The 21,842-nt window shown below is 30.1% G+C and overlaps 3 protein-coding genes across 4 annotated transcripts; 1 reads left to right on the top strand and 2 right to left on the bottom strand.

Annotated features, from left to right (window-relative positions):
• Nucleotides 1-1,006: 1,006 nt before the first annotated feature.
• LOC143342815 (very long chain fatty acid elongase 6) lies at nucleotides 1,007-15,063 on the bottom strand. Its single transcript, XM_076767117.1, has 3 exons — nucleotides 14,852-15,063; nucleotides 4,741-5,140; nucleotides 1,007-2,231 (listed from the first exon to the last, which is right to left on the bottom strand). The coding sequence occupies exons 2-3, from the start codon at nucleotides 5,064-5,066 to the stop codon at nucleotides 1,682-1,684; spliced, it is 876 nt and encodes a 291-aa protein (XP_076623232.1). The 5' UTR covers nucleotides 5,067-5,140; nucleotides 14,852-15,063; the 3' UTR covers nucleotides 1,007-1,681.
• Nucleotides 15,064-17,616: 2,553 nt separating this feature from the next.
• On the top strand, nucleotides 17,617-18,907 carry LOC143342059 (60S ribosome subunit biogenesis protein NIP7 homolog). The gene is made up of 4 exons (XM_076765545.1): nucleotides 17,617-17,816; nucleotides 17,971-18,196; nucleotides 18,412-18,552; nucleotides 18,768-18,907. Exons 1-4 carry the CDS (start codon nucleotides 17,761-17,763, stop codon nucleotides 18,885-18,887), a joined length of 543 nt encoding a protein of 180 aa, XP_076621660.1. The 5' UTR covers nucleotides 17,617-17,760; the 3' UTR covers nucleotides 18,888-18,907.
• Nucleotides 18,908-18,909: 2 nt separating this feature from the next.
• Nucleotides 18,910-21,560, bottom strand: Tyrrs-m (Tyrosine--tRNA ligase, mitochondrial). 2 transcript variants are annotated; one of them, XM_076765527.1, is made up of 3 exons: nucleotides 21,022-21,560; nucleotides 19,451-20,346; nucleotides 18,910-19,369 (listed from the first exon to the last, which is right to left on the bottom strand). In XM_076765527.1, exons 1-3 carry the CDS (start codon nucleotides 21,147-21,149, stop codon nucleotides 19,008-19,010), a joined length of 1,386 nt encoding a protein of 461 aa, XP_076621642.1. In that variant the 5' UTR covers nucleotides 21,150-21,560; the 3' UTR covers nucleotides 18,910-19,007. The 2 variants fall into 2 exon arrangements, with proteins under 2 accessions (XP_076621642.1, XP_076621649.1); XM_076765534.1 differs by having other exon boundaries at nucleotides 21,026-21,163.
• Nucleotides 21,561-21,842: the final 282 nt, after the last annotated feature.

Here is a 21,842-nt window from a genome sequence, read left to right as displayed (position 1 = left end):
ATATATTTGCAGAGTTGGTTGCAATTTCAACGTTAGAAGTCATTACTAAACAGCCCATTTTCATTAAACTGGTGGTATAATAAAATAATCGTGACAGGAAATAATAAATATTTATTTCTTTTCAGAGGATTATAATTTTAATCTTGACTGGTTGTCCACCGCTTTACTATTTTTTTTTAGGTCTAACGAAATTTCGGTAGACCCTGACCTTTCATAATTTTTTGTTTTTGGTCTCGTCGAATGCAACTTTGTAATTTTATTTTCACTAATACGAGGCTTTGGAATGGTCTTTTCTTTCCTACTATTTATTAACACTTTCACAACCGCATGTTTGCGCAGTGAAACGTCGCCAGTGGCCGGCAATATTTTGGAAGAAAAAACTTTACGTAAATTCATGAAACAATTAACATTATTATTATAAATTAATAATCAACATTATTATACAACAATATTTTCCCTTTGTGTGATAATTATTGAAACGTACAAATATAAAACAAAATTCATGACAACATAATGAAATTAACTGCTTTTTATAAAATAACGCCATTTAAGTAAATTCCGCATTTATTTAATATTTCTCTTTTTGATGAAAGGTCACCGGCAAATAGCGACTGGCCTATCAATGGTACCACGTGAGTGTAACCGGCAAATAGCGACTGGCCTACAAATGACACCACGTGAGTGTCGCCGGCAGATAACCACTGGCATGCCCATGACACCACATTGGTGTCAGCGATTGTGAAAGTGTTAATACGTTCAGTCGCATTGTTTCACCATTTTTTGATAATTTAAGCGTCCTCGGTTGTATAATGCGACTCCACCATATCGATGTTTAAATATTACCGGTGTAAAAAAAAACTCTAGTACGCTTTATACTAGAAGAAAAAAGAGTTTCAAGCAACCGATGTAAAGAAAGATTTCTATTAGATCACGATACATATTTCGGAGCATCATTTACATTACACTTATACAAAATGCCATACATTCCTTATCATAATCGACCATGTTTTGTTCATCTCCGTGTTACGTACCATTATAAATACGTCAAATATTCATAAATTTAGTAGAAAATATCATATTTATTGTTAAATGCGCTATGGTCAACATATTCCTTGATTATTAAATAATTCCGTCGTTAAATAATCCATCCATGCAACGTACCATATATATTTAAATAATTACGCTCTTACTATCCTCGTGCTACCAAAGATTTATACAATAAATTCTAACTCCATGAAATATTACCCAAAAGAACAAAAAACGAAACGTTGTCGAGAAACTTCTTTAGAAATTGTTTCTAGAACGAACAAATATTTCCATCCAGAAATGCCTCTAATAAAGCTTCTCCGTCGCTGTCGACAACACATTTAACATTAAATATGTTAAATAGGTTATCATTAAATTTATTATACTAAATTCAGTGTGCAATATTCGATATTATCAGTAAAATTCAGTGTGCTATATTCTTTGAACAATGCGTTCTCACTCTCACACCCTAACCCAAAACTTTTGTGACTTCGAGTTTGCAAATACATTTTTAAGATGCCGTTTTCTTAAAACCGTTCCCAAACTGTATATTTAGAAAAAAATTATGACTCGGAAAGCATTTTCAAGAAATATCACGAACAAACCGTCTCTAGAAAATGTTTCCAAAAAGAAAAAAGAATTAGTCAGTGCGCTTTTAGTTGGCCTTGAGTTTATCGTATTCCAACGTTCCATTAGTGTAATTCTTTTTGGTCGGTTTCTTGCTACTCTTGCTGACCAGATAGGAGTCGTGGAAGAATTTAGCGAAAAGAATAAAGTAACTGGAATATATCAGCAGACTGATTTTCACATTCATACGTGACACGTGGCAGTCGGTCTGACCAGTCTCCAAGTACTGGTATGTTCTAATATTTATAAAGCAGCCAGTGACCATTTGTGCTATCTGCAGCAACGTGATCAACATCGCGATCCACTTAGGCGGTCTATAACGCATAGCTTTCAAAGCGTAATACGAATACATTATGGAGTGAACGAAGTAGTTCATTACGATATACCACCTGGCAGACGCTGTGTATTCCGCGTACGAGAACCACGAATAAAGAAGCACTGTTATATGGTGATACCAATGTAGAAAGATGAGAGGCTGCTTTCTCAGCACAATGAAGATCGTGTCGCCGAGCTCTGGAAGCTTCGATAGCACGAACATCCATGTCCAAAAACCAGACACGCAGTTATTCTCAATAAAGCTGAAAAGAAAAAGAAAACTATTATTAATTTGATAAGTGAGTTTTCTGGATTCGAACAATTTTTGCAATCTTGTTTAAAATCAACACTTCCTATGTAATTGGATATCAAGCTTTTTACGATGGATGTCATTTGGAATCGTCGTTTGGCGAAGGTGTGAGAGATTGTCCCGAAATCTCGTGATAACGAACTCCAAAAATTTTAATGGGAGATTCTAGGGACCAAAATAAGACGAAAATCAAGAATGCCAATTTGTTGATCGAGACTTCGTTAAAAAGTTATTAACGTTTAAAGTTCCGCCTGTAGAACGGTAACTTGAGAACAGCTGCGTACGCGTGATAGTGGTTCTTACTCAGTATGAAAGACTCTACTCACTAACGCATCGACAGCCTTACAGTTTTCTGAATGAGAGCCACTATCGTGCGTACGCAGCTGTTCTCAAGTTGCCGTTCTACAGGCGGAACTTTAAACGTTAATAACTTTTTAACGAATCCTCGATCAACAAATTGGCATTCCTGATTTTCGTCTTATTTTGACCTCCAGAATCACACATTAAAATTTTTCCCAGGGATGGCCGAACACCCTGTATATACGTATAAATGCTTTTTCAATGTATTTTTTATTTTTGAGGTACACCAAAATAAAAAATAGTAGAGCTTTTCGATGAAGCATAAAGTAAAACTTTATATGGAATGTGTTTTTAATCATTCAGCATCTTCTTATTTAAATTTTACTAAATTTACAAGTACGACCAATCGTAAGTTTTAAGCATTTCGTATTATACTAATTGAAATTAATATTAAGAGAAGTAATCTTTCTTGCAAATTTTAAATATAGCAAATATAAATTTATTTTAAAGATTGTTATCGCATTTCCTTTCCGTCTTTTAATCTTCTCTGAATAGCTACATGAACTTGAGACAATCTCACATATCCTGTTCGATCGCTAACAATTACCGATCAATTCGAATTCCGATCAAAACTTTCGAAATTCCGCCCAAACTCGAAATCTCGAAATCCCGCGTACCACTGTACTTCAGGTTAAAATACTAAATTATGGGATTTGTTTGATAGTATAGTAGTTCATATTTAGTAACGATGGGCGCCATTGGGTTTCTTATTTGGTAATAAAATTTAATTTATCAATTTAATTTATTGTAAAATGTAATGGGCATTGCAAGAGATTTTTAGTAAAGTTCTACGAAATATAAAGTGGAAAAAAACTGTAAAAAATATATTTAAATGTATTAGTTGCTGTTTACTCTGTTTAATAGTTTGTACTATTTTATTGAAAAACTGTTGCAATATAATTACAAAATATACTATCTTCTGCAATTCGTTCCGCTCGATATTACAATTCAATGGAAAAGTTATTTTTTTTATTGAAAAGCAACGATAGAATGGTTTTTCAACAAAGTAGTGCAAACTGTTGAGTGGAAAAACTGCAAAATATATTTAAGTTTATTCGTTTGCAATTTTTGTCCACGCGATAGTTTGTACTACCTTATTAAAAACCTATTGCAATAGTTTATCGATTACTGTTTTATTTAAGTGGTACAAACTATCGAATAAAAGAAACTGTACAAAATATACTTAACTATATTCATCTGCAATTTCTTCCACTCAACGCTCAAATCCAGCAGAATTAATTTACTTCCTCGCCAAAAAACTAATACTACTATATCAGATTCCTGACAAAAAGTTTATTTCCACAACATTTTAGAGTAAATTCTCGTCGAATCATCGAAAAATATCAAAAATGTATTTTAAAATGTGTGCTTTAAACATTCGTCATTAATGAATATGAACTGTACGAACTGGACGAACACAATCGTTTAGTATAGTCTCATTTAGACAAGTGAACAAGCCGACGAATACTAAAAACATAATGCAGAACGATAATAACGGAACATCGCAAATACATAAATGTAAGGGAAGACATCAATTAAAATTTGTTACAACTTGTAATTATACCTAAATATATAATATTATATATTCATTAAAAAGAATCATTAAAGGGTATGAAAAGTGTAGAAAACTAAGGTGTAAACGTTAGAAAGCAATATAATAGAAGAAAAAAACTATTTCTTGCGTGAAAGGATACTTTTCCATTAATGTAAAAGCATTAGCATACTGTGCCAAGGCATACGATTCAAGTATAAACATAATGAAATCAAATTCTTTTTATAAATATTTGTAAAATATGAAACAATGCATCGACGCGAAATTTGTTTTCAAAAATCATTAAAAGGTATGACAAGTATAGGAAACTAAGGTGTAAACGTTAGAAAGCAATATAATAGAAGAAAAAAACTATTTCTTGCGTGAAAGGATACTTTTCCATTAATGTAAAAGCATTAGCATACTGTGCCAGGGCATATGATTCAAGTATAAACATAATGAAATCAAATTCTTTTTATAGATATTTGTAAAATAGGAAACGATCGACACAAAATTTGTTTTCAAGATTATTTGGATGGGGGGAGGGGGGGGAAAAAAGAGGTGGAATTACCTAGGTATACAAATACTATGGTGAAACCCATAATGCCTTAGCACATGGATCAATTCTGGCGCTGTTCTAGTAAATCCAATAATGGAAAATGTTGCAAGCAGTGTGCTCCACAGTGCAAGCAAGCCTCTTAGCTCAAACTTTGGTCTAGACGACATGTAATGCTGCCCACCAAACACTATAATCACGTAAATGGCACAATAGTAGAAACCATTTGTCCAGTTATTTATCATCCAGATTCTTGTGTCCATGTGCTTAAAAGTTTCCTCGAAGTTGAAAACGTATGAATAATTCGGTACTGTGACCTCCATGTAGTCCACCTTATTCATCTTGGAATATTCTTCTTTAGTCTCTTTCCCATAAAACGTTACACGGCCTTCCTCACCTCTCTACTTCCAACTTACTAAAACCAGAAAATGAACAAGTTTTTAGACTTTCGCTTTACACTTACAGATTGTGCTAATTAAATTTACTCCTTTGAAAGTCTAGCTTTTCTAAAGAATTATTTTCCTAAAATATTGTTAAAATATTTTAAATTTGACTGTATACGATACAAAGATATGCAATAATTTCTTATTTAATAGCAATTATTCGCTTATCGCATATGGAATTCAAAATTACGTACGAATATAGTAAAAGAACTGTGGTAATTTCAACATTTGTTTGTATACAAATGCATCATTTTGTTTTGAAGTTTTATAATCTACATTATTATTGTTGTACCTAGTATATGCGTGTTACGGAACAACAAAGATATTTTCTTTTTTAAACAAGCCTTAAAGTAATATTATAATAATATAAACAATATAATAATAATAATTTCTGTTGTATTTTAATTGATTTAAATTTGAATCGAAACACGTTTCGAAATTTTGCGAACCGCAAATAGAAACAAAAAAAACCGCAAATAGTAATTTCGAGTTTGTAAGAAGCGGAAATATTAGAATAGGAGTTATGTCAATTTGTCGTACACGCGAAACAATTTTGAATACTTATTCACAACACGAAAACCTTGAATTCGTTTACATAATTTGCGTGAATAGACCTATGTCAATGAAATAACGTAAAAAATAATTTCCTTAAATGAAACTATAGTTATTTGGTTTAAAGTCAATACTCTGGACTGAAATAATTACTTCCTGGAAGTCCATATTAATGAGAAATATTCTCAGAATGTCGACTTTCAGTCAGAAAACACAAGTCATGGTATTTTATTGTTAAAAATACAAAGGAGAATTTATGGGACGTTTGAATAATTTACTAAATCTACAATTATTGATTTATTGAAACGTTAACACATTCACGATGGGCTGAAACCACCGATGGTACATTTTACATGGTACAAATTCAGCCCAGTCGCGAATGTTAAATCTATCGTTTTGTTCTCGTAAAAATTATTTTGATTTACAGAGACAGAGACCAACAGGGCCACGCTTATTGGTTACGATATGTCGATGTAACATGTATGTTAGTTGATAATAAAGATAACGTGCATCAAGCATTTCGTTTTTTCTTTTCTTTTTTTCTTATGGACAGAATATACATTATACATTACATAGAAACTGTTTCTTCAGAGAATATAGCACAAATATTAATTTGTTATATACGACAATTAATTGGGAATTAATTAATATTATTCTTATACATTTATAAGACCTTACATTTAAAAGAACTGCACGTTTCTATTTATTGTTTTTGTGTTTTCATTTGTGATAACTTGGTCACGCTATGATTGCACGTAATCACGCAATAATTAAAATATAATTAATCACTTACTACATGTTTCAAACATTTAAGATTAAGATTACACCGTAATTAAACGATAATTGTGACTCTATTTCGTTAACAAGATTAATGTTATTTTAGGACTCGGCATAAATAAATTATAGAAATACACTATTCGAAAATAATTGAAAAAAATGTACACATGGAACCTAACCTTTTTAATTAATATTTAAAGTTACAAATATAAGTTTTTGCCATATTTTTGAGAGAAAAATATAAAAATTACGAATAAATTGAATGAGAATGAAAAATTACTGTGAATAAGTTACGTAATTGTGTAATGACATTCGGAATTATTATTTGTGTTTCGATTTCAACGATATTTGTTGGTAAAAATATTCCCGAAATACAAAAATTAACAAAGAAAATTGGTTTTCATCGAATGATTTATCTCTGTTGACATCTAGTATATTAAACACCTAATTTTTACAATTCCTTTGTGCTTACGCGGCATTGTTTCTTATTACAACTTTTATGTTTACCTGGCTGGAATGTATTACTGTTTTCATTTTTCTGTTATGATTATGAAATTAATGAAATTTCGTTCACATAAAATTTTTCCAAAATGTTATTTACAGTATTTTGCAACGATGCAAAATTGAGCAATAAATTAAACCTCATAAGATTGCAAAATTCTGTCAAGTAGAATAAAAGTTAAATCATATTCAATCGATCAACTATGGCGATAGTATTATATTCGAGAAAGATTCGTTTTTTACTCCATTTTTCAATCCAATTAATTGATTTTCAAAAATCAGCCAGCTAGATTAAATATTTCTATATTAAAAAATACCGAGACAAATTATATTGTTTACCATTAATTTACGACGATTGTTTGACAACTGCACAAATATGATAACGAATATTTGTCCACGATTAGTTAATTAATAATTAAAATCATGAATTGTTACGAGTAGAAACAGTTAAAAGAAAGTGATTTCGCAAGGTTGGTATTAGAAATCACTCTAAAAGAAATCCATTAACCTTGCAATGTTGTTGTTACATAACTGGCAAATATAATCGCGAATATTATATGAAGAAAGTGGTTCTGTTCTGATTCAGATGCTCGGTAAGACGAACCAAGAACAGGATCTGAGAATAAAAGCGACGTCCGAGTGTAATTGACGACTAATGGCATCAGAAATTCAGACAAATACAAATGCTACCCGGACGACTCCATTAACAGTGAGCATAGAATAAAAAGAAGCTGACACGGTGGATTGACGATTGTCGGAATTGGACTTTTATATGACGGAAAAACGTTTTCAACGAGTATTTAAAATATAGATTTAAAACATTAGGCGTAATTTTTCATTATTCGTCTAATTCTCGTGGTGAATGCCCAATAATTCAAAGAACAACTGAAAGGCAACGAATAAGATAAATTTATTCATTATTCGTGGGTTACGAATAAATTGATTTTATTCGTTATTCGAAGTAAACTTCTATCCAACGCTCATTTATTTCAATAAATCTTCGAATAAGGAACAACGGATGAAATCTTATTCATTATTCGTCTATTCGGTATTCGATTATTATTTTAATCGATGGTTACTGAAAAATATTTCTATCATATTTAATTTACTAACAGGACGTAAAATATCTTCATCCTTTATCAATAATATCTCTTTACGCAATTTATTTTTGAATCAACAACTCTTGTAAACTAGTATTTATTAAACAAAGGAAAAGTATTCTATCTCATGTTTTAAATGATCAAAATAAAATATTATATTCATAATATATTAAATATTACAATATTATATTCATAATATATTAAATATTAAAATATTATATTCATAATATATTAAATATTAAAATATTATTTTATTTTAAAATTATTGAAAAATATTTATTCATTAATTTATTCATTTAAGTTATCAGTAAATAATACATTTTTATATTTTTAACCTGAAACAAAATATACTTGTTAACCACCAACAGCCTGTATTTATTAAATTTATTTTTGAATCACGAATTCTTTCAAACGTGTATTTATACATAGAATAAAACAAAGAGAAAGTATTCTATTTTATAATTTAAATAGTTAAAGCGATATATTTTATTCGACCAGTAAAGAATTTGTTATTTACAATATCAACTTGGTAAATTTTTAGGAAGTCTGTGAAGAAGATTGACTGTAATTTCCGGTTCGACGGAACTTTTCAAATATAGTAAATCGAGTGTACTATTTTTCGATAATGCGACATGTCGTTACGTTTGTGGAATAAACGAAGAACGACAGGTGGTCGACTCATTGCATAATAAATCGTTAGGTTTGCGACCTCTACATCACCTGACGTATCTCCACATAAATTCTAGAAAGCAGCAATCATCAAGCTCGTTAAAAGTTTAGGTTTCTTTAATTTTTTTTGCGCTTTTGTTAACATTACTTTCCACTTATAACAAACTTCACTACGAATAAGTCATTTTGTGTTCGTCAAACAATAAAATAACGGCGAATATTATTGAACTGTCCATCTTCGATCGAATAATTTTACTTGAAAGTTAAGAAATATAGATTTGTTAATATTAGAATGCCGTGAGATTAATTTATTCTTAAACGATAAATTATGAGTAGACATTTATGGCGAGTCTGCTAATTTTTTAACGTTTAATTTTGTGCATTGCTTTAATAAATACTTTCGAAACGAAAAATTTAACACATTCAGGCGCAAAGCATTCTTTTAACTAAATATCTTTTTAACGCAAAGTGTAATTCAAAAATTATTTCAACAAGTTTTTCTTTGTTTTCTATAGAATGAGAGTCCTCAAATAGTAATATATGTTTCCATTAAAAAAAAAAGAAGAAAAAAAAAGGAAGAAAAAAAAAAGAGAAGGACTTTTAGATGACATTGAAAACACTTATGAAATATAATTAACATATAGTTAACATATAACATATTGTTTTGACCATTTCTTTCGAAAATGGATTATTATCAAAATATATCGATCGTAACTTTCTAAATGCATCGAAACGGAAAAATATTTAATCTTATTAAATATTTTTTTAATACGAAGCTTTGTACAAAAATATTTCGTACGAAAGATTTTCTTTTGCCCGCGTAGAATGGAATAAAAGTAACAAAGTTGGCTATTGAGTGGGCCTTGAAGCAAATCGACAAATAAAAATAGATAGTATAGGATAGAAATCGCATTGTTTTCGAAACATTTCTCTTATAACTGATCAAACGTATACTTTATATCAATTCTCGATCCTATTCTCGATACTAGTATAAACATCGATTTATACTAAAAGAGACCATTGATTCTTTTTCAAATTCAAGTTGAAGTTCATCGTTCTGTTTTAAATTCTATTATTCATCCAAACTAATTCGTTAACGACATTCGGTACAATATTTAAACCCAATAAAAAAAAATAAATTGTGTAATAATATGTTTAAGTTTGTTTATAGCATTTTTAAATATAATTGTTTGTATTAAGTATCTTTAAATGTATAAAATATTAAAAATTGGCAATCCTCCTTTCGATCTAATTTTCGAAGAAAAATTTACAAAATTTCCAGTCAGACTTTACCCGTTATAAGAAAAGCAATGATTCGTTGAAAGGTGCGGCTCTTAAATTATACATACGCGTGCTTGTTTTCGTGGAAAATGGAAGGAAAATGTTTATTCACGTATTAACGAACATAAGATTTCTGAAATTGTATTGGACTCTGTCCGCGTGAAAAAAGTCGCTCTACGTGGATGTGTATTTATCAAATTATAAAAAAGCGTTATACATATTTAAACGGAGCCACAGCGATTGCGTCAAATACCAATGCCACGAAATATCTACATAAATTATATCAGAAACTCATATTTTTTTCAGTCTGGTACAAAAACCTGTTCACCTTTAACCCTCGATCTTGTTCCTCCGTTTAATTACTACAAAAAATTCGAGGTTTTATCGTTTCTATTCATTATTTACCAAAAATCTAATTTTTTCTACTAATTTCCGATCTCTATTTTTAGTTATAAATCACACTAAATCCAAATTACCGTCGCTCACAAGTATCTCATAATATTTTAAATCATTTTTCCGAACGAACATTTTCTTTACAAATATACACTTACTGTCTAAAATAAAATATTGTTTGACCATTGAATTCGAAATTTACATATGAAATAATCAGCAATTTTTAAGCAGAATTAATATTTTTTTTTTTCCGTTGTTAGGATGGAAGCATCGATGAATATTAACTAATTTTAATTACTGCCAAGTTGTTTAAATATTACACAATTATTTCAAACTAATATTATCAATTATATTATTTAACTAAAAATATTTATTAATTTTTCGAGTATTTCAAACACTATCTACGATTTAATTCATTCTAGATTAGAATTAAAATTTTTGTTAACGTTCGTTTTAAAAATCTATACTTTCTATTATTTAATTTCATTATTTTCAGATCTAAATGATCACCGTAATAAAGCAGTGTTTCAATCGATATCGTGATTATTGATTGAAGAAAATGAGTTATTTTCACAGTGACGAAGTAGATATCGTCCGATTGGTACAAAGTCCTTTATATCGTTAAACGCGCGTTAATTTTTACTCGTTTAGTAAAATTAGAGAAGGGAACACGTTGTTTTGAGTGGCAAAATAAATTTGCCTACATTGATTTATAAATAGATTTTTATTATCGAACTAAGAAATAGTTTTACTTAATTTTCAACAATAGTAAAACTGAAAAAGTATGAAATAAATAAAGGAATGAAAAACACGGTTTTTATCCACGCTTGTAAACGATAAATTTCTTTCTCAATCTTCTCTAATAAAGAAAATATTTTTCAGTAGATCCGCAGAGAGATATCGTTTCGTTTAAATAATTAAATTTTATTAGATTTAAAATAGTATTAAAGTATGAATTTTAATCGAATGAAAAGCAACTTTGTTTAGTAATTATTAACAAATTGAAAATTGAAAACGGTACACGCTTTGAGGTTTAATAAATCTGTAAAATTTACCTATTTTTTCTATTTGTGTATTAATAATTTATTTATTTACCCTTTTATCCCTTAATAAGAAAAATATCATTTGGCGTAGATAATCAGTTTCAGCGTGTACCGAATATGGTACACACGGCAGGAAATGGTTAATGAATAAGAAGAAACAAAATTTACACTTGTTTGTAAAATTTAAAATTTAAAAAAGCATATCCTCTCCGTCATATAACGTTTTTTAAAAAGGTATGGTAATTTAAATAGAACAAAGTAAATAACAAAATTTAAATGTTAAATGATCAAAATGTTGGCAATGTCGCGCATGGTTTAGCGAAATAATCAGCGCATCGCGCTGCGCCGTAGTGGTTCTAATCAACTAGAGTCCAGTATCACACGTACATATTTGAAACTACATTTAGCGACCAGTTAACAAAGTATGTAAACAAATATATTTTAATTATATTTATTTTAAAAGCATGTGCGGCCTTTTTTGGTATGAAAAAGTAGGAAATATGAATTCATATTTATTTAACAATAATGCACTTTTCCAAAAAATCTGAAAAAATTACGCATTAATAGTCATAATGTTACGCTATAGCTGTAAAAATATGAGCGTGGTCACGTAAGTAATTAAGACAATATAAAGCTTTTTCACTATTTTTTAATCATTTTTTATTTTTTTGACTACGTTCCACCCCTTCGAAAAATCTGAAAAAATTAGGGATTACTAATTCTTTTGAGAGCTTTATACTGTATAAAAACAAATGTGGTCACTTGATAACTTTGACAAAAAATCGACGGTTAAAATATTTTCGAATTTTTTAAAAATCGAATTTGCATCCAAAAATTCTGAAAAAATTCTCAAACATGTACATCAATCGATAGAATAACCATGATTTGTTTTCATAATCTTTAATTGAGTAGAACGAGAGATATTAAGGATAAACCAAAAAATGATTTTCACCCCGTAATTACCCTTGTAGTAGAGATACCGGATTGAAACTTTTAGTTAGAATGTTATAAGTAAATGAAGCGTATTTGCATCTTATACTTGTATATGTAACTTTTTTTACACTTCTACATAACAATAGAATGCATAATAGAACCATAATTTAAATTATACATTTTGCAAATACTAGATTCTCTGAAAAACAGTAAATAAATTGTATTTACTTGTAATCAAGTACTTTATTTTATTTCTTAGTAATAAATTACATATAACAGAAACAATTTTTCAGTAAAATTCTAATAAAATACTATTTTAAAGAATTTTTCCAACAAATAAAATATTTTATTTTGTTAATTTGAAGTGTGAAATAGAATTCTTCCAATTTCTGTCTTTCATAAATAACGTAAAACAAATAATAAGATGTTGACTATAATTATACAATACACGTTTCTGGTATAATAATATAAAGTTTTAATTTCTAAAAACTTACAAAAATATTGTTGACTTTGTTTTCTCAGCCAACTGAAAATAATTCAACGAAGAAAATGATCGATAATATAAAATGCTGTACAGTAGGTTCAGTATTAATTTTATTTTACCTTTGCTTCGATTCTATAATTGATAAATTAAGTACTTATTCTGAATCCGCTTATTTATATTTCACAGTGTTGGAGTGTCTTTGCTTTCGAGTTTTCAAAGATGGAGTGTCACTTTCTATTTTAATGAGGGCCTTAAGGGGTTAAGGAAAAACAGTGAAATATATTCACATTTTTGCAGACGTATACATTTGCGTACATTTGCCAGCGCAACAAAAAAAACGTAATAAACTGTACATACTCATTAAATATGATCGTATTAACATTTTAATATCTTGGTCATCGCATGTATAATTCGTTTTCACAGTTCTTTTTGTAATCTAATGTCAAATGTTTGATTCGATTTTTTCGATTATGTTAGAAAATTAAAAAATACTCAAATTCAAACCGTAAAATTCGTCCCTTGTTCATGTAGGAAAATTAAAAATTTGTGATTTATTGCATGAAAGTTACTGGTTTATTGTGATCTAATAGAAAATTAGAATGTTTATTCTTCTTAACAAAAAGGTAATAATATTTTCGATCTTTCAGTTTGGCTCATCTTAAATTTTCGTAAGAAAATATAAAAAATAATTAATAACTAACTATTATGGTAATCGAGGGAAGATAGTATGTAGTTTGAGTAGTTTCGAAAAGCAATCTTGACCACGTGTTATTGTCGATAACGCAGCTAAACTTATGTTTATAAGAATAAAGTGGGGACGATTCTGCGTAACACTGATAAATAGGTTTTACAAACGATAATGAAACATCGATAAACTTCCAACATTTATCAAATTTCGCCATAAGGAATCACGTTATAAATAAGTATTTTACAGATTACGTATTAATCGATAACAAAATATCATGTTTTCTATTCGTCTATATACATTATCGTTACTTATTTATGATGGTACAGTGCGATACGAAATTGAAACAATACTTCGGAATATAAAATATACAATCGAACAATTTTTACTACACTTTTCCATTTGATTTAAAAAAAATTTATTTAATTTCATTTCAAGAAAAAGAAATTGTGAAATAATTTGTATATATTACACTTAACTTAAGAAATGATACCTAGGATTTAATATCCTAACCTAATATTAAAACGGTAATCGAAAGTTTTATATAAATAATCGTGAGTTAGAACAGAATAAAACATTAAAAAGCAACAAAACTTTAGTCCTAATTGAAATTCCAAAGAAAATACTAGGGAAAATAATTGTAAACAAGGGTGTAAGGTGAAAGATAAACGCAATAATTAGAAATGAGAATATATATCGATACTATCGATTGTTTTAACGATATTAGAAGAAATCGAATTAAGAAAAATGCAGAAAATTCTTAAGTAAGTAGTTAATATTAGATGGTGGTAAGGTTCAAATTTTCACAGCAGTTTTGGGTAAAAAAATAGTAAAATAAAGAATTGGAATGTCTGAAAAATAAATAATCAAAGGTTTTATATAAATAACCGTGGACCGGAAGAATGTGGAATGTTCAAAAGTAACGAAATATTTAGTTCAAATTGAAATTCCAAGGAAAATGCTAGTGAAAATAATTATAAATGAGAATGTAAGATATAGACACACCAAAACACAATAATAATGTTAGAGATAAGTACTATATCGGTGATATCGACAATTTTAACAATATTACGAAAAATCATGTTGAAAAAAATGCACATAATTCTCAAATAAATGGTTCGGACAGGTTTTAACTTTCACAGTGGTTTTAAATTTGCAAAATAGTGAAGTTGAAACTGAATCAGGAAAGAATGATTGAAAAATAGATGATTTAGTAACTGAGGAAATAGAAAAATTGTGCAAAAGATGAGAACGAAGATACATACCTCGAGTGGGCCAAGGAAGCAGCTTCGAGAACGTGTCGATGGAGGAAGACGACGCAAGGTAGATTGACGGAGGATTGTCGTTTTCCTTGGTTTGTGCACACGGAAAGACGGGGACTCGAATAAATAAGAGGAGAGTCGCGTATGGCCGTTTTAAACTATCATATTCGTTGAACACGGTGGGCAAGGCTGACTCTCAGTGGCAATAATTTTCACGCACGCCGCCGGCCCAACAAGATACAAAAGATAGTATGGCAAGCCGCACTGCCAACGGTCCAACACACGCAGCGCCGCATTTTGTTAGACCTATGGAATTCCCCAACAACACAACAAAATTACTAGAATCCAGAAGAAAGTCCCTAAGCCTGAAATATACATTATACCCAGTTCAACGAGAACTGGTAGGAAATATAAATAGCTGCACGCGAGAATGCGTTTAATTGCAAAGAAGAAAATAATTTAGTTATATTAAATGAAATTTAAACACATGTCAATTGACTGGAACGGGTTAACTAAAAACTACATATTTTGAAACTGAACTTATTAATAAAGTTTGTTAAAGTGAGAGTCCACTCTTGGCCAATACCGTTCACACTATAGCAACGTTCAATAGCAAATATATTTTACAGATATGACCTAAACAGAAGAATTAATTATTACAGGAGTAGATTAATACTAACTTTTTCCCGCTATGTTTTTCAATAACCACATCAATTTACACAGAATCAAATGTTACACATATATTTTATTTAACGTTACATACAAAAATAATATGTAACGATGTGTAAAACAACAATGTGCACACTGCATGCTTGTTGTAAATATCATTGTATTTTATTAATCAGTTTTTTGTTGTAAATTTTTGCTAATGTAATTGCTTTTTGTAAATAGTGCGATTACGAAGCAGAATGTTGTGTCTTGTTGCATCTACGTCGTGGTACTGTAGGAACGACAAAGTGAGACATAATACGATGTCGCACGAATTCTAATTCGTTTTAAAACACATGCACTGTAACCATGCACTGTGGTTTAATCGAGTTGTAAGACGAAGCGATTTCGGTGGTGTTATAAAAGCGTCTTTTTCTCGTTCGCGATGTGTTAATGAAAACTCCGACGCCGTCTCGTTCCTTCCAAACAAACCCTTAGTGCGATGCCTTTAGAAGGGGGTGCGTGACCAGCGTGACGCGTCGGAGTGAAGTTTTTTTTTTTGTCAGCGTGCAAGCAATACTTTTTCTATTGATCTGATTACGTTCAAAATCTAATCAGATTTTAAAACGAGAACATAAAATATAAATGTATAGTTTCATTGAAATTTATTGAGCCGCTTAGACGCAATCATGTTAATAGCATACGTACATACTGTAGTCTGCTGACTTGATGTCCCGCGAGACGGCACAGGGGCAAGAGGAGGAATGTGTATGTGAAAATAGGTGTATCCCTTCTACTTTTCTCGCATTCCTGCCACGGGACTTCAAATCAGCGGAGAACAGTACCTATGTGTGTAAATAGGCATAAAAAACAATTTTTTTTTAATAGTCACAATATGATCAGTGGGTCTCAAAACGTATATTTCCGCTAAAAACAATGTTCGATATTTTCTTTTCGTTATGTTACTTATAATAGATCGAAAAGTAAAAATGCTAATGTCGCCGTCGTTGCACTCAATTACGCCAAATCTGGCCACACTGATTCCAACAGTAATTTCAATAGTTGGTTGTGAGTCTGATTGCGTTTGGAGAAAGAAAAATAATATTTAATTTGTATCAGCAAGGCAAATCTTATTCAAAGATATAATGAATAATGCAAAGAAGTCGTTTTACAATTCAAAATCTAATCAAAAGATTTGCAAACATGTTAAATATCGATAATCACATACGAGGTAATCGTCCCCCGAGATTATCAGAAAGAAAGAAAATAATTAATACAACAAAAACCGCGAATAAATTCGTCAAAAATCGCAGCGCTATTTGCAGAAGATTATAATTTAGATATTAATTTGAAAACAATTTGCAGAATCTTGAACGTTGCTGGATATTCGGCATGCATCGCTCACAGAAAACTGTATATTAACGAAATTAATTAAAAAAAAAACTTTTGAAACCAAGTTTTGTTTTTTGATAAAAAAAAGATTTAATATTTTCAAATCGGGTGGCCAGAAGTTAGTATGGAGAAAACGCAATACTGAATTGGACGTAAAAAATCACCAAGCTACAATTAAACATGGAGGGGGTAGAATTTGTATGTGTATAGGGATATATAACTCGTCAAAATCTGAGGAACTAGTGTTCATTGAAAATTCAGTAGATGCAAAAATTTTTAAAAGAAAATTTGAATGCAAGTGCAGGAAAATTGAAATTACCAGCAAACTTCTATTTTTAGCAAGATAATGCACCTGCATAACACCTCACCAAATTCCGTATCTTAATCCAAATACTTGGTATCAACTGGAAAAAAATATTCGTAAACACCATATTTCGAATAAATCAGAATTAAAACAAATAATTTCAGCAGAATGGTCTAAAATCAGTAATAATTTAACAAAGAACTCTGTCTATTCTATACCAAATAGATTAATAGAAATAGTGAAATAAAAAGGATATACTACAAAATATTAAATTATAATTTAATACAGTAGTGTATTAATATGCAAACTAGGTATATACGATGAAATTGATACGATCGAAATGAAAATTGTTTATAAAAATAAATTAGACATTAATCATTTGTTTTTTAACAATTATTCGTATTTAGATAGTATCGTACACGAAACACGTGCACAGTATAAATATCACATGAACAGTATAAACTGTTGTATACTAATAAATTATTCGGTGAAACGTTAGTAAATGACACCTAATCGCGCGGATTTAATTTTTCCAGAATCTTTCAGTATTTAATAATATATTAGAAGAATGAAACGTTTGACCGAAGAAAAAACGAAGCTTGTTTTGGAAAAATTAACGAAGTAGTAAGTGTCATAACCTCTACTTTTATATGTTTTTGTTTGTAAATTTATAATAAAACATTGAACTACCTAGATGCTTCTGTAATTTTAAATTTATTTTGATTGTTATTGTATAACAGTCAAAATCGATGTATTATACAAGAAACTTATGTTTTAGTATTGGAGACAATGTGAAGGTCTTAATTGACCGTCCCGATGGTATTTATTGTTTCCGAGAAAGGAAGGGAAGGGTGTATTATGTTTCGGAGAAAATCCTGCCATTAGCTAGCATGGTAACCCCGGATCGACTAGCAAGCTTTGGAACTTGTTTTGGAAAATTCACAAAATCAGGAAAATTCAGGCTACATGTCACTGCATTGTATCATCTGGCTCCATACTCACAAGTAACTATATTCCTCTCAGTATCCTATCAGAGCATTATTTTTTGTTTTATGAATAATATATTTAATAACAATATACTTTGTATTGTTTATGATATTCGTTTTAAGTCTATAATTAAATTGCAAGTACCAAGAAATTATGTTGAGAAGCTTAATTAAAGATTAAGTTGATGAATAATATACAATGACTATAATTGTATTTGTAATTTCTACTTCAGTATAAAATCTGGCTGAAACCATCTGCAGAGCAACAATTTCTCTATGGACACCATGTTTCAAAGTCTGGACTGAGCCGTATTACAGAAAATACCCCCAAGTATCAGGGGGTGGTTATTTTTTCGACAAACGACATACCACTGGTATATTATTAAACTTTATTTCCGAGCATACGTAATTTTAAAAATATCTCCTGAACCAACGACTTTTGGACTTAAATGGATCGATACTATTTTTCATTGAGAATATTAAGATTATATTTTAAAAAATATTAATGATCATCCTATGTTCTCTATATCTCTACCAACAGTACAACTACTAAGAATATTAATATTGTATAATTAACGAATTTGTTTAGGGTTTTGGCGTGACTGCGAAAAGTACAACGGATTGTAAATACGCGGATCCAATGGCAACTGTATGTTTCCACCAAGCTGATATAGGAGAGTACATTCGTTCAGAAGATTCACTAATATAATAATTCTATAAAAATGTGAAATATAATATAATTGCTATTTTGTATTTGTTAATAAAACACCTTTTTTAATATTTGTAATCTGAAATTTACTCAAAAGTCTCCAACAGTATTTTAACGAACTTAAATTTCATTTCCTAGCCATTTTACAATATAATAAGATTTTTTTCCAACCCTGAGCAACGTTATATTGTTGCTTAATATATGTATTCCAGGGACGATAACTTCTTCTGTATTAGTAATCTTGGCATAATTAACGTAGAAACCACCAGCTAGAATAATCCTCCTTGCGTCATGTTCTTTCTCGAAACACTTTGCTTTCATCGCCAAGTCGTAAATGCTGAGACCAGGTTCGGAGAAAATTTCCACTATCGTGGCACCTTCCAACAATTCGACCAGATCGTTCGCGTTTATTCTCGACAAAGATTCGATGGATTTGTCGTAAAGAATTGTGGATGCTCTTTTTGCTACCAATAGTCCCTCTTCTACAAGAAACAAGTTCCTCAACATTTAAAAAACCAAGGCCTTGTTTATTAAGCACTGTTTCTATTAAATTATTTCCTTACCACCATGAACCAGTAATGTAACTTGCTCCGCCAGAATTCTCTGCGCCTTCCTCAAATTCGGATTCTTAAAATGTTCTTCTACAATACTTTTCACCTTGTACAAAGGTAGAAACGTAAAATATTGAAGAAACTTTTCTACATCAGCGTCTTCTGTTCGAATAAAGTACTGATAGAGCTGAAAGCTAGAAGACTTGGAAGAAGAAAGCCAAACCGCATTGCCAACAGACTTTCCAAGCTTTTTTCCACCTTCGGCTGTGACCAATGGCAGGGTCAATCCATAAACTTGCTTTTTGGTGTACTTGGTTACCAGATCATAGCCAGACATTATGTTTCCCATCTGATCCTGGCCACCAACTTGGAAGTTGCAGTTGTATGTACGCTGCAAATGTAGCCAGTCGTAGCCTTGAAACAGAGGATAACTGAATTCTGTGAAACTCATACCACTGTCGGATTCTAATCTAGACTGGACGGAGGTACGACCCAACATAGTGCCCATTCTAAAATATTTTCCAATCTCCCTAATAAAGGAGATTATATTCATATCATTGTACCACTCTAAATTGTTATGTATGATCACAGGAATCAGACTTCTCACATTTCTGCAAAAGTATCTCTCATGGTTCTTGAAGATCTTCTTTATGTCGTTTCGTATAGATTTTATATTTTCATGCAACACAACATCTTCCATTTCAACACGTTCTGATTTCCTGAAGCTTGGATCACCGATCAAACCTGTACCACCTCCTAAGAGAATGATCACTTGATGACCACAGCGTTGCCAATGGAGGAGATTCATCAGAACTAGTAAATTTCCTATGTGCAAGCTCTCTGCAGTTGGATCGAACCCTGTGTAGACACATTGCGGAGGGCTCTTCCACAATTTCTGTATGTCCTTTCTAAGAATTTAGTTTATGTTGACTGATTGTGTAAATACAATGTTAGTATTTTAAAAATTAACTTTTTAAAAAGGAATAGATATATCTCAGTTGTGCATTTAGTTGTATAGCTATGACTTAGGGTATTTAAGTAAGTACATAATAGTTAGTCAAGTACAAAAGAAGACTATATTATATCAAATAGTAAAGAAGTTTAATGTTAAGAGGAGATTATTAGGAGCAGTAAATATGAATTTTTAATTTATTTTCATACTTTTATGAAGAAAATAGAAAGGAAATTTAATTTATGAATTATAATAGCAAATAATAAATTTTGATTTAAATTATTTTTATGTTATCCTATCAGAGAATCTTTTATAATTTTCAAAAATAATTCTATCATTTAGGAGATGTAAGATATATTTCTTTGCAATGGGTTTTGAAAATTAAAAAAATGTTATATTTATACAGTATGCTATATTTTTGTTATACCAATTTTAGAAATATATTTATACAATTTGTTATTATTTTAAGATGATATAAACATCGAAAGGAATGTACTATACAGTTTTGAAAGTCAAACAAAATTATATTTGTACAGTGTTGGAACAAAAATGAAGAATGAATGTAAAATATACGTGCTGTGAGCCATTTATATAAAACATGTAGTAAATGATATTTGTTAACAATACTTACTCACATATATCAGGAAAAATATCCTCGTACAATTGTCTATTTTCGGCGTCTAGCGTATATTTTACAGAATGCAAACGTCGAATGTTCAAACTTCTCGTGAAAAAACACGACCTTACTAAATTGTTCATTGCGAGTGGAATTTTCAACTCTTCAGATTAATCTTATTTCAGTACATTCTAATAATATACAGTATTAATATTTAATAGTATAAACACTTTGTTTTAGTTGGTTATGTGCATGCCTTGGAGAACATAACCATAAAACCGAAGAAATCGGTTTCTGTTTTCACGTAACATAAAATCCCTTGAATGATATCTCTCTTACATTATGGAAGTTCTATACCTCATTTGTGATTATATGTATATTGCTGACTAATATTATAAGTTCACTTCATTTTTGTCTTGTTTATAGTGACAGAACTATTGCTTTTTTCTTTTGGAACATTATGTAAAAATACACGAAAGATAAACCTATGAAAAAAATTGTTCAATATTTACAGGAAACTTTATAGGAATAGAAAAATGCTGTCTACAGGATAAACTAAGTCTTTAAGTCTTATAAAATTAACAGAGTTCAAAAAAGGTCAGATAAATACTAAGAAGAAAACCGGATACAGCAATTGGTACATTACGAGAGAATTGACCCGTTCTTTATGTGTTATTAACAATTATGTTAATAATCCAGGAGAAAATGAAACTAAAAAATCTAATGATTATTCTTTAAAATTAATTCCCTGAACAAAAAGTCCAGTAGTAAAATATTTGTAAATGAAAAAAGAATCATGTTCAAAAGAAATACATGAATATAAATTGCAAAACGGT

The sequence above is a fragment of the Colletes latitarsis genome, chromosome 1 (assembly GCF_051014445.1).
Source record: "Colletes latitarsis isolate SP2378_abdomen chromosome 1, iyColLati1, whole genome shotgun sequence".
In the NCBI taxonomy this organism is placed as follows: Eukaryota; Metazoa; Arthropoda; class Insecta; order Hymenoptera; family Colletidae; genus Colletes; species Colletes latitarsis.
Note: the sequence above shows the minus strand (reverse complement) of the source record. Positions and strands in the feature narration are given on the sequence as shown.

Bases quoted from the DNA above. Each gene is read 5' to 3' on its own strand.
- LOC143342815 (XM_076767117.1), bottom strand. From the start codon at position 5,066: ATGAATAAGGTGGACTACATGGAGGTCACAGTACCGAATTATTCATAC. The intron at 2,232-4,740 runs GTAATTCCACCT...TTTTCTTTTCAG, and splicing joins CATAGTATTTGTATACCTAG to CTTTATTGAGAATAACTGCG.
- LOC143342059 (XM_076765545.1), top strand. From the start codon at position 17,761: ATGAAACGTTTGACCGAAGAAAAAACGAAGCTTGTTTTGGAAAAATTA. The intron at 17,817-17,970 runs GTAAGTGTCATA...CTTATGTTTTAG, and splicing joins TTGGAAAAATTAACGAAGTA to TATTGGAGACAATGTGAAGG. The intron at 18,553-18,767 runs GTATATTATTAA...GAATTTGTTTAG, and splicing joins CGACAAACGACATACCACTG to GGTTTTGGCGTGACTGCGAA.
- Tyrrs-m (XM_076765527.1), bottom strand. From the start codon at position 21,149: ATGAACAATTTAGTAAGGTCGTGTTTTTTCACGAGAAGTTTGAACATT. The intron at 20,347-21,021 runs GTAAGTATTGTT...CTAAATTCTTAG, and splicing joins ATTTTTCCTGATATATGTGA to AAAGGACATACAGAAATTGT. The intron at 19,370-19,450 runs GTAAGGAAATAA...TGTTTCTTGTAG, and splicing joins TACATTACTGGTTCATGGTG to AAGAGGGACTATTGGTAGCA.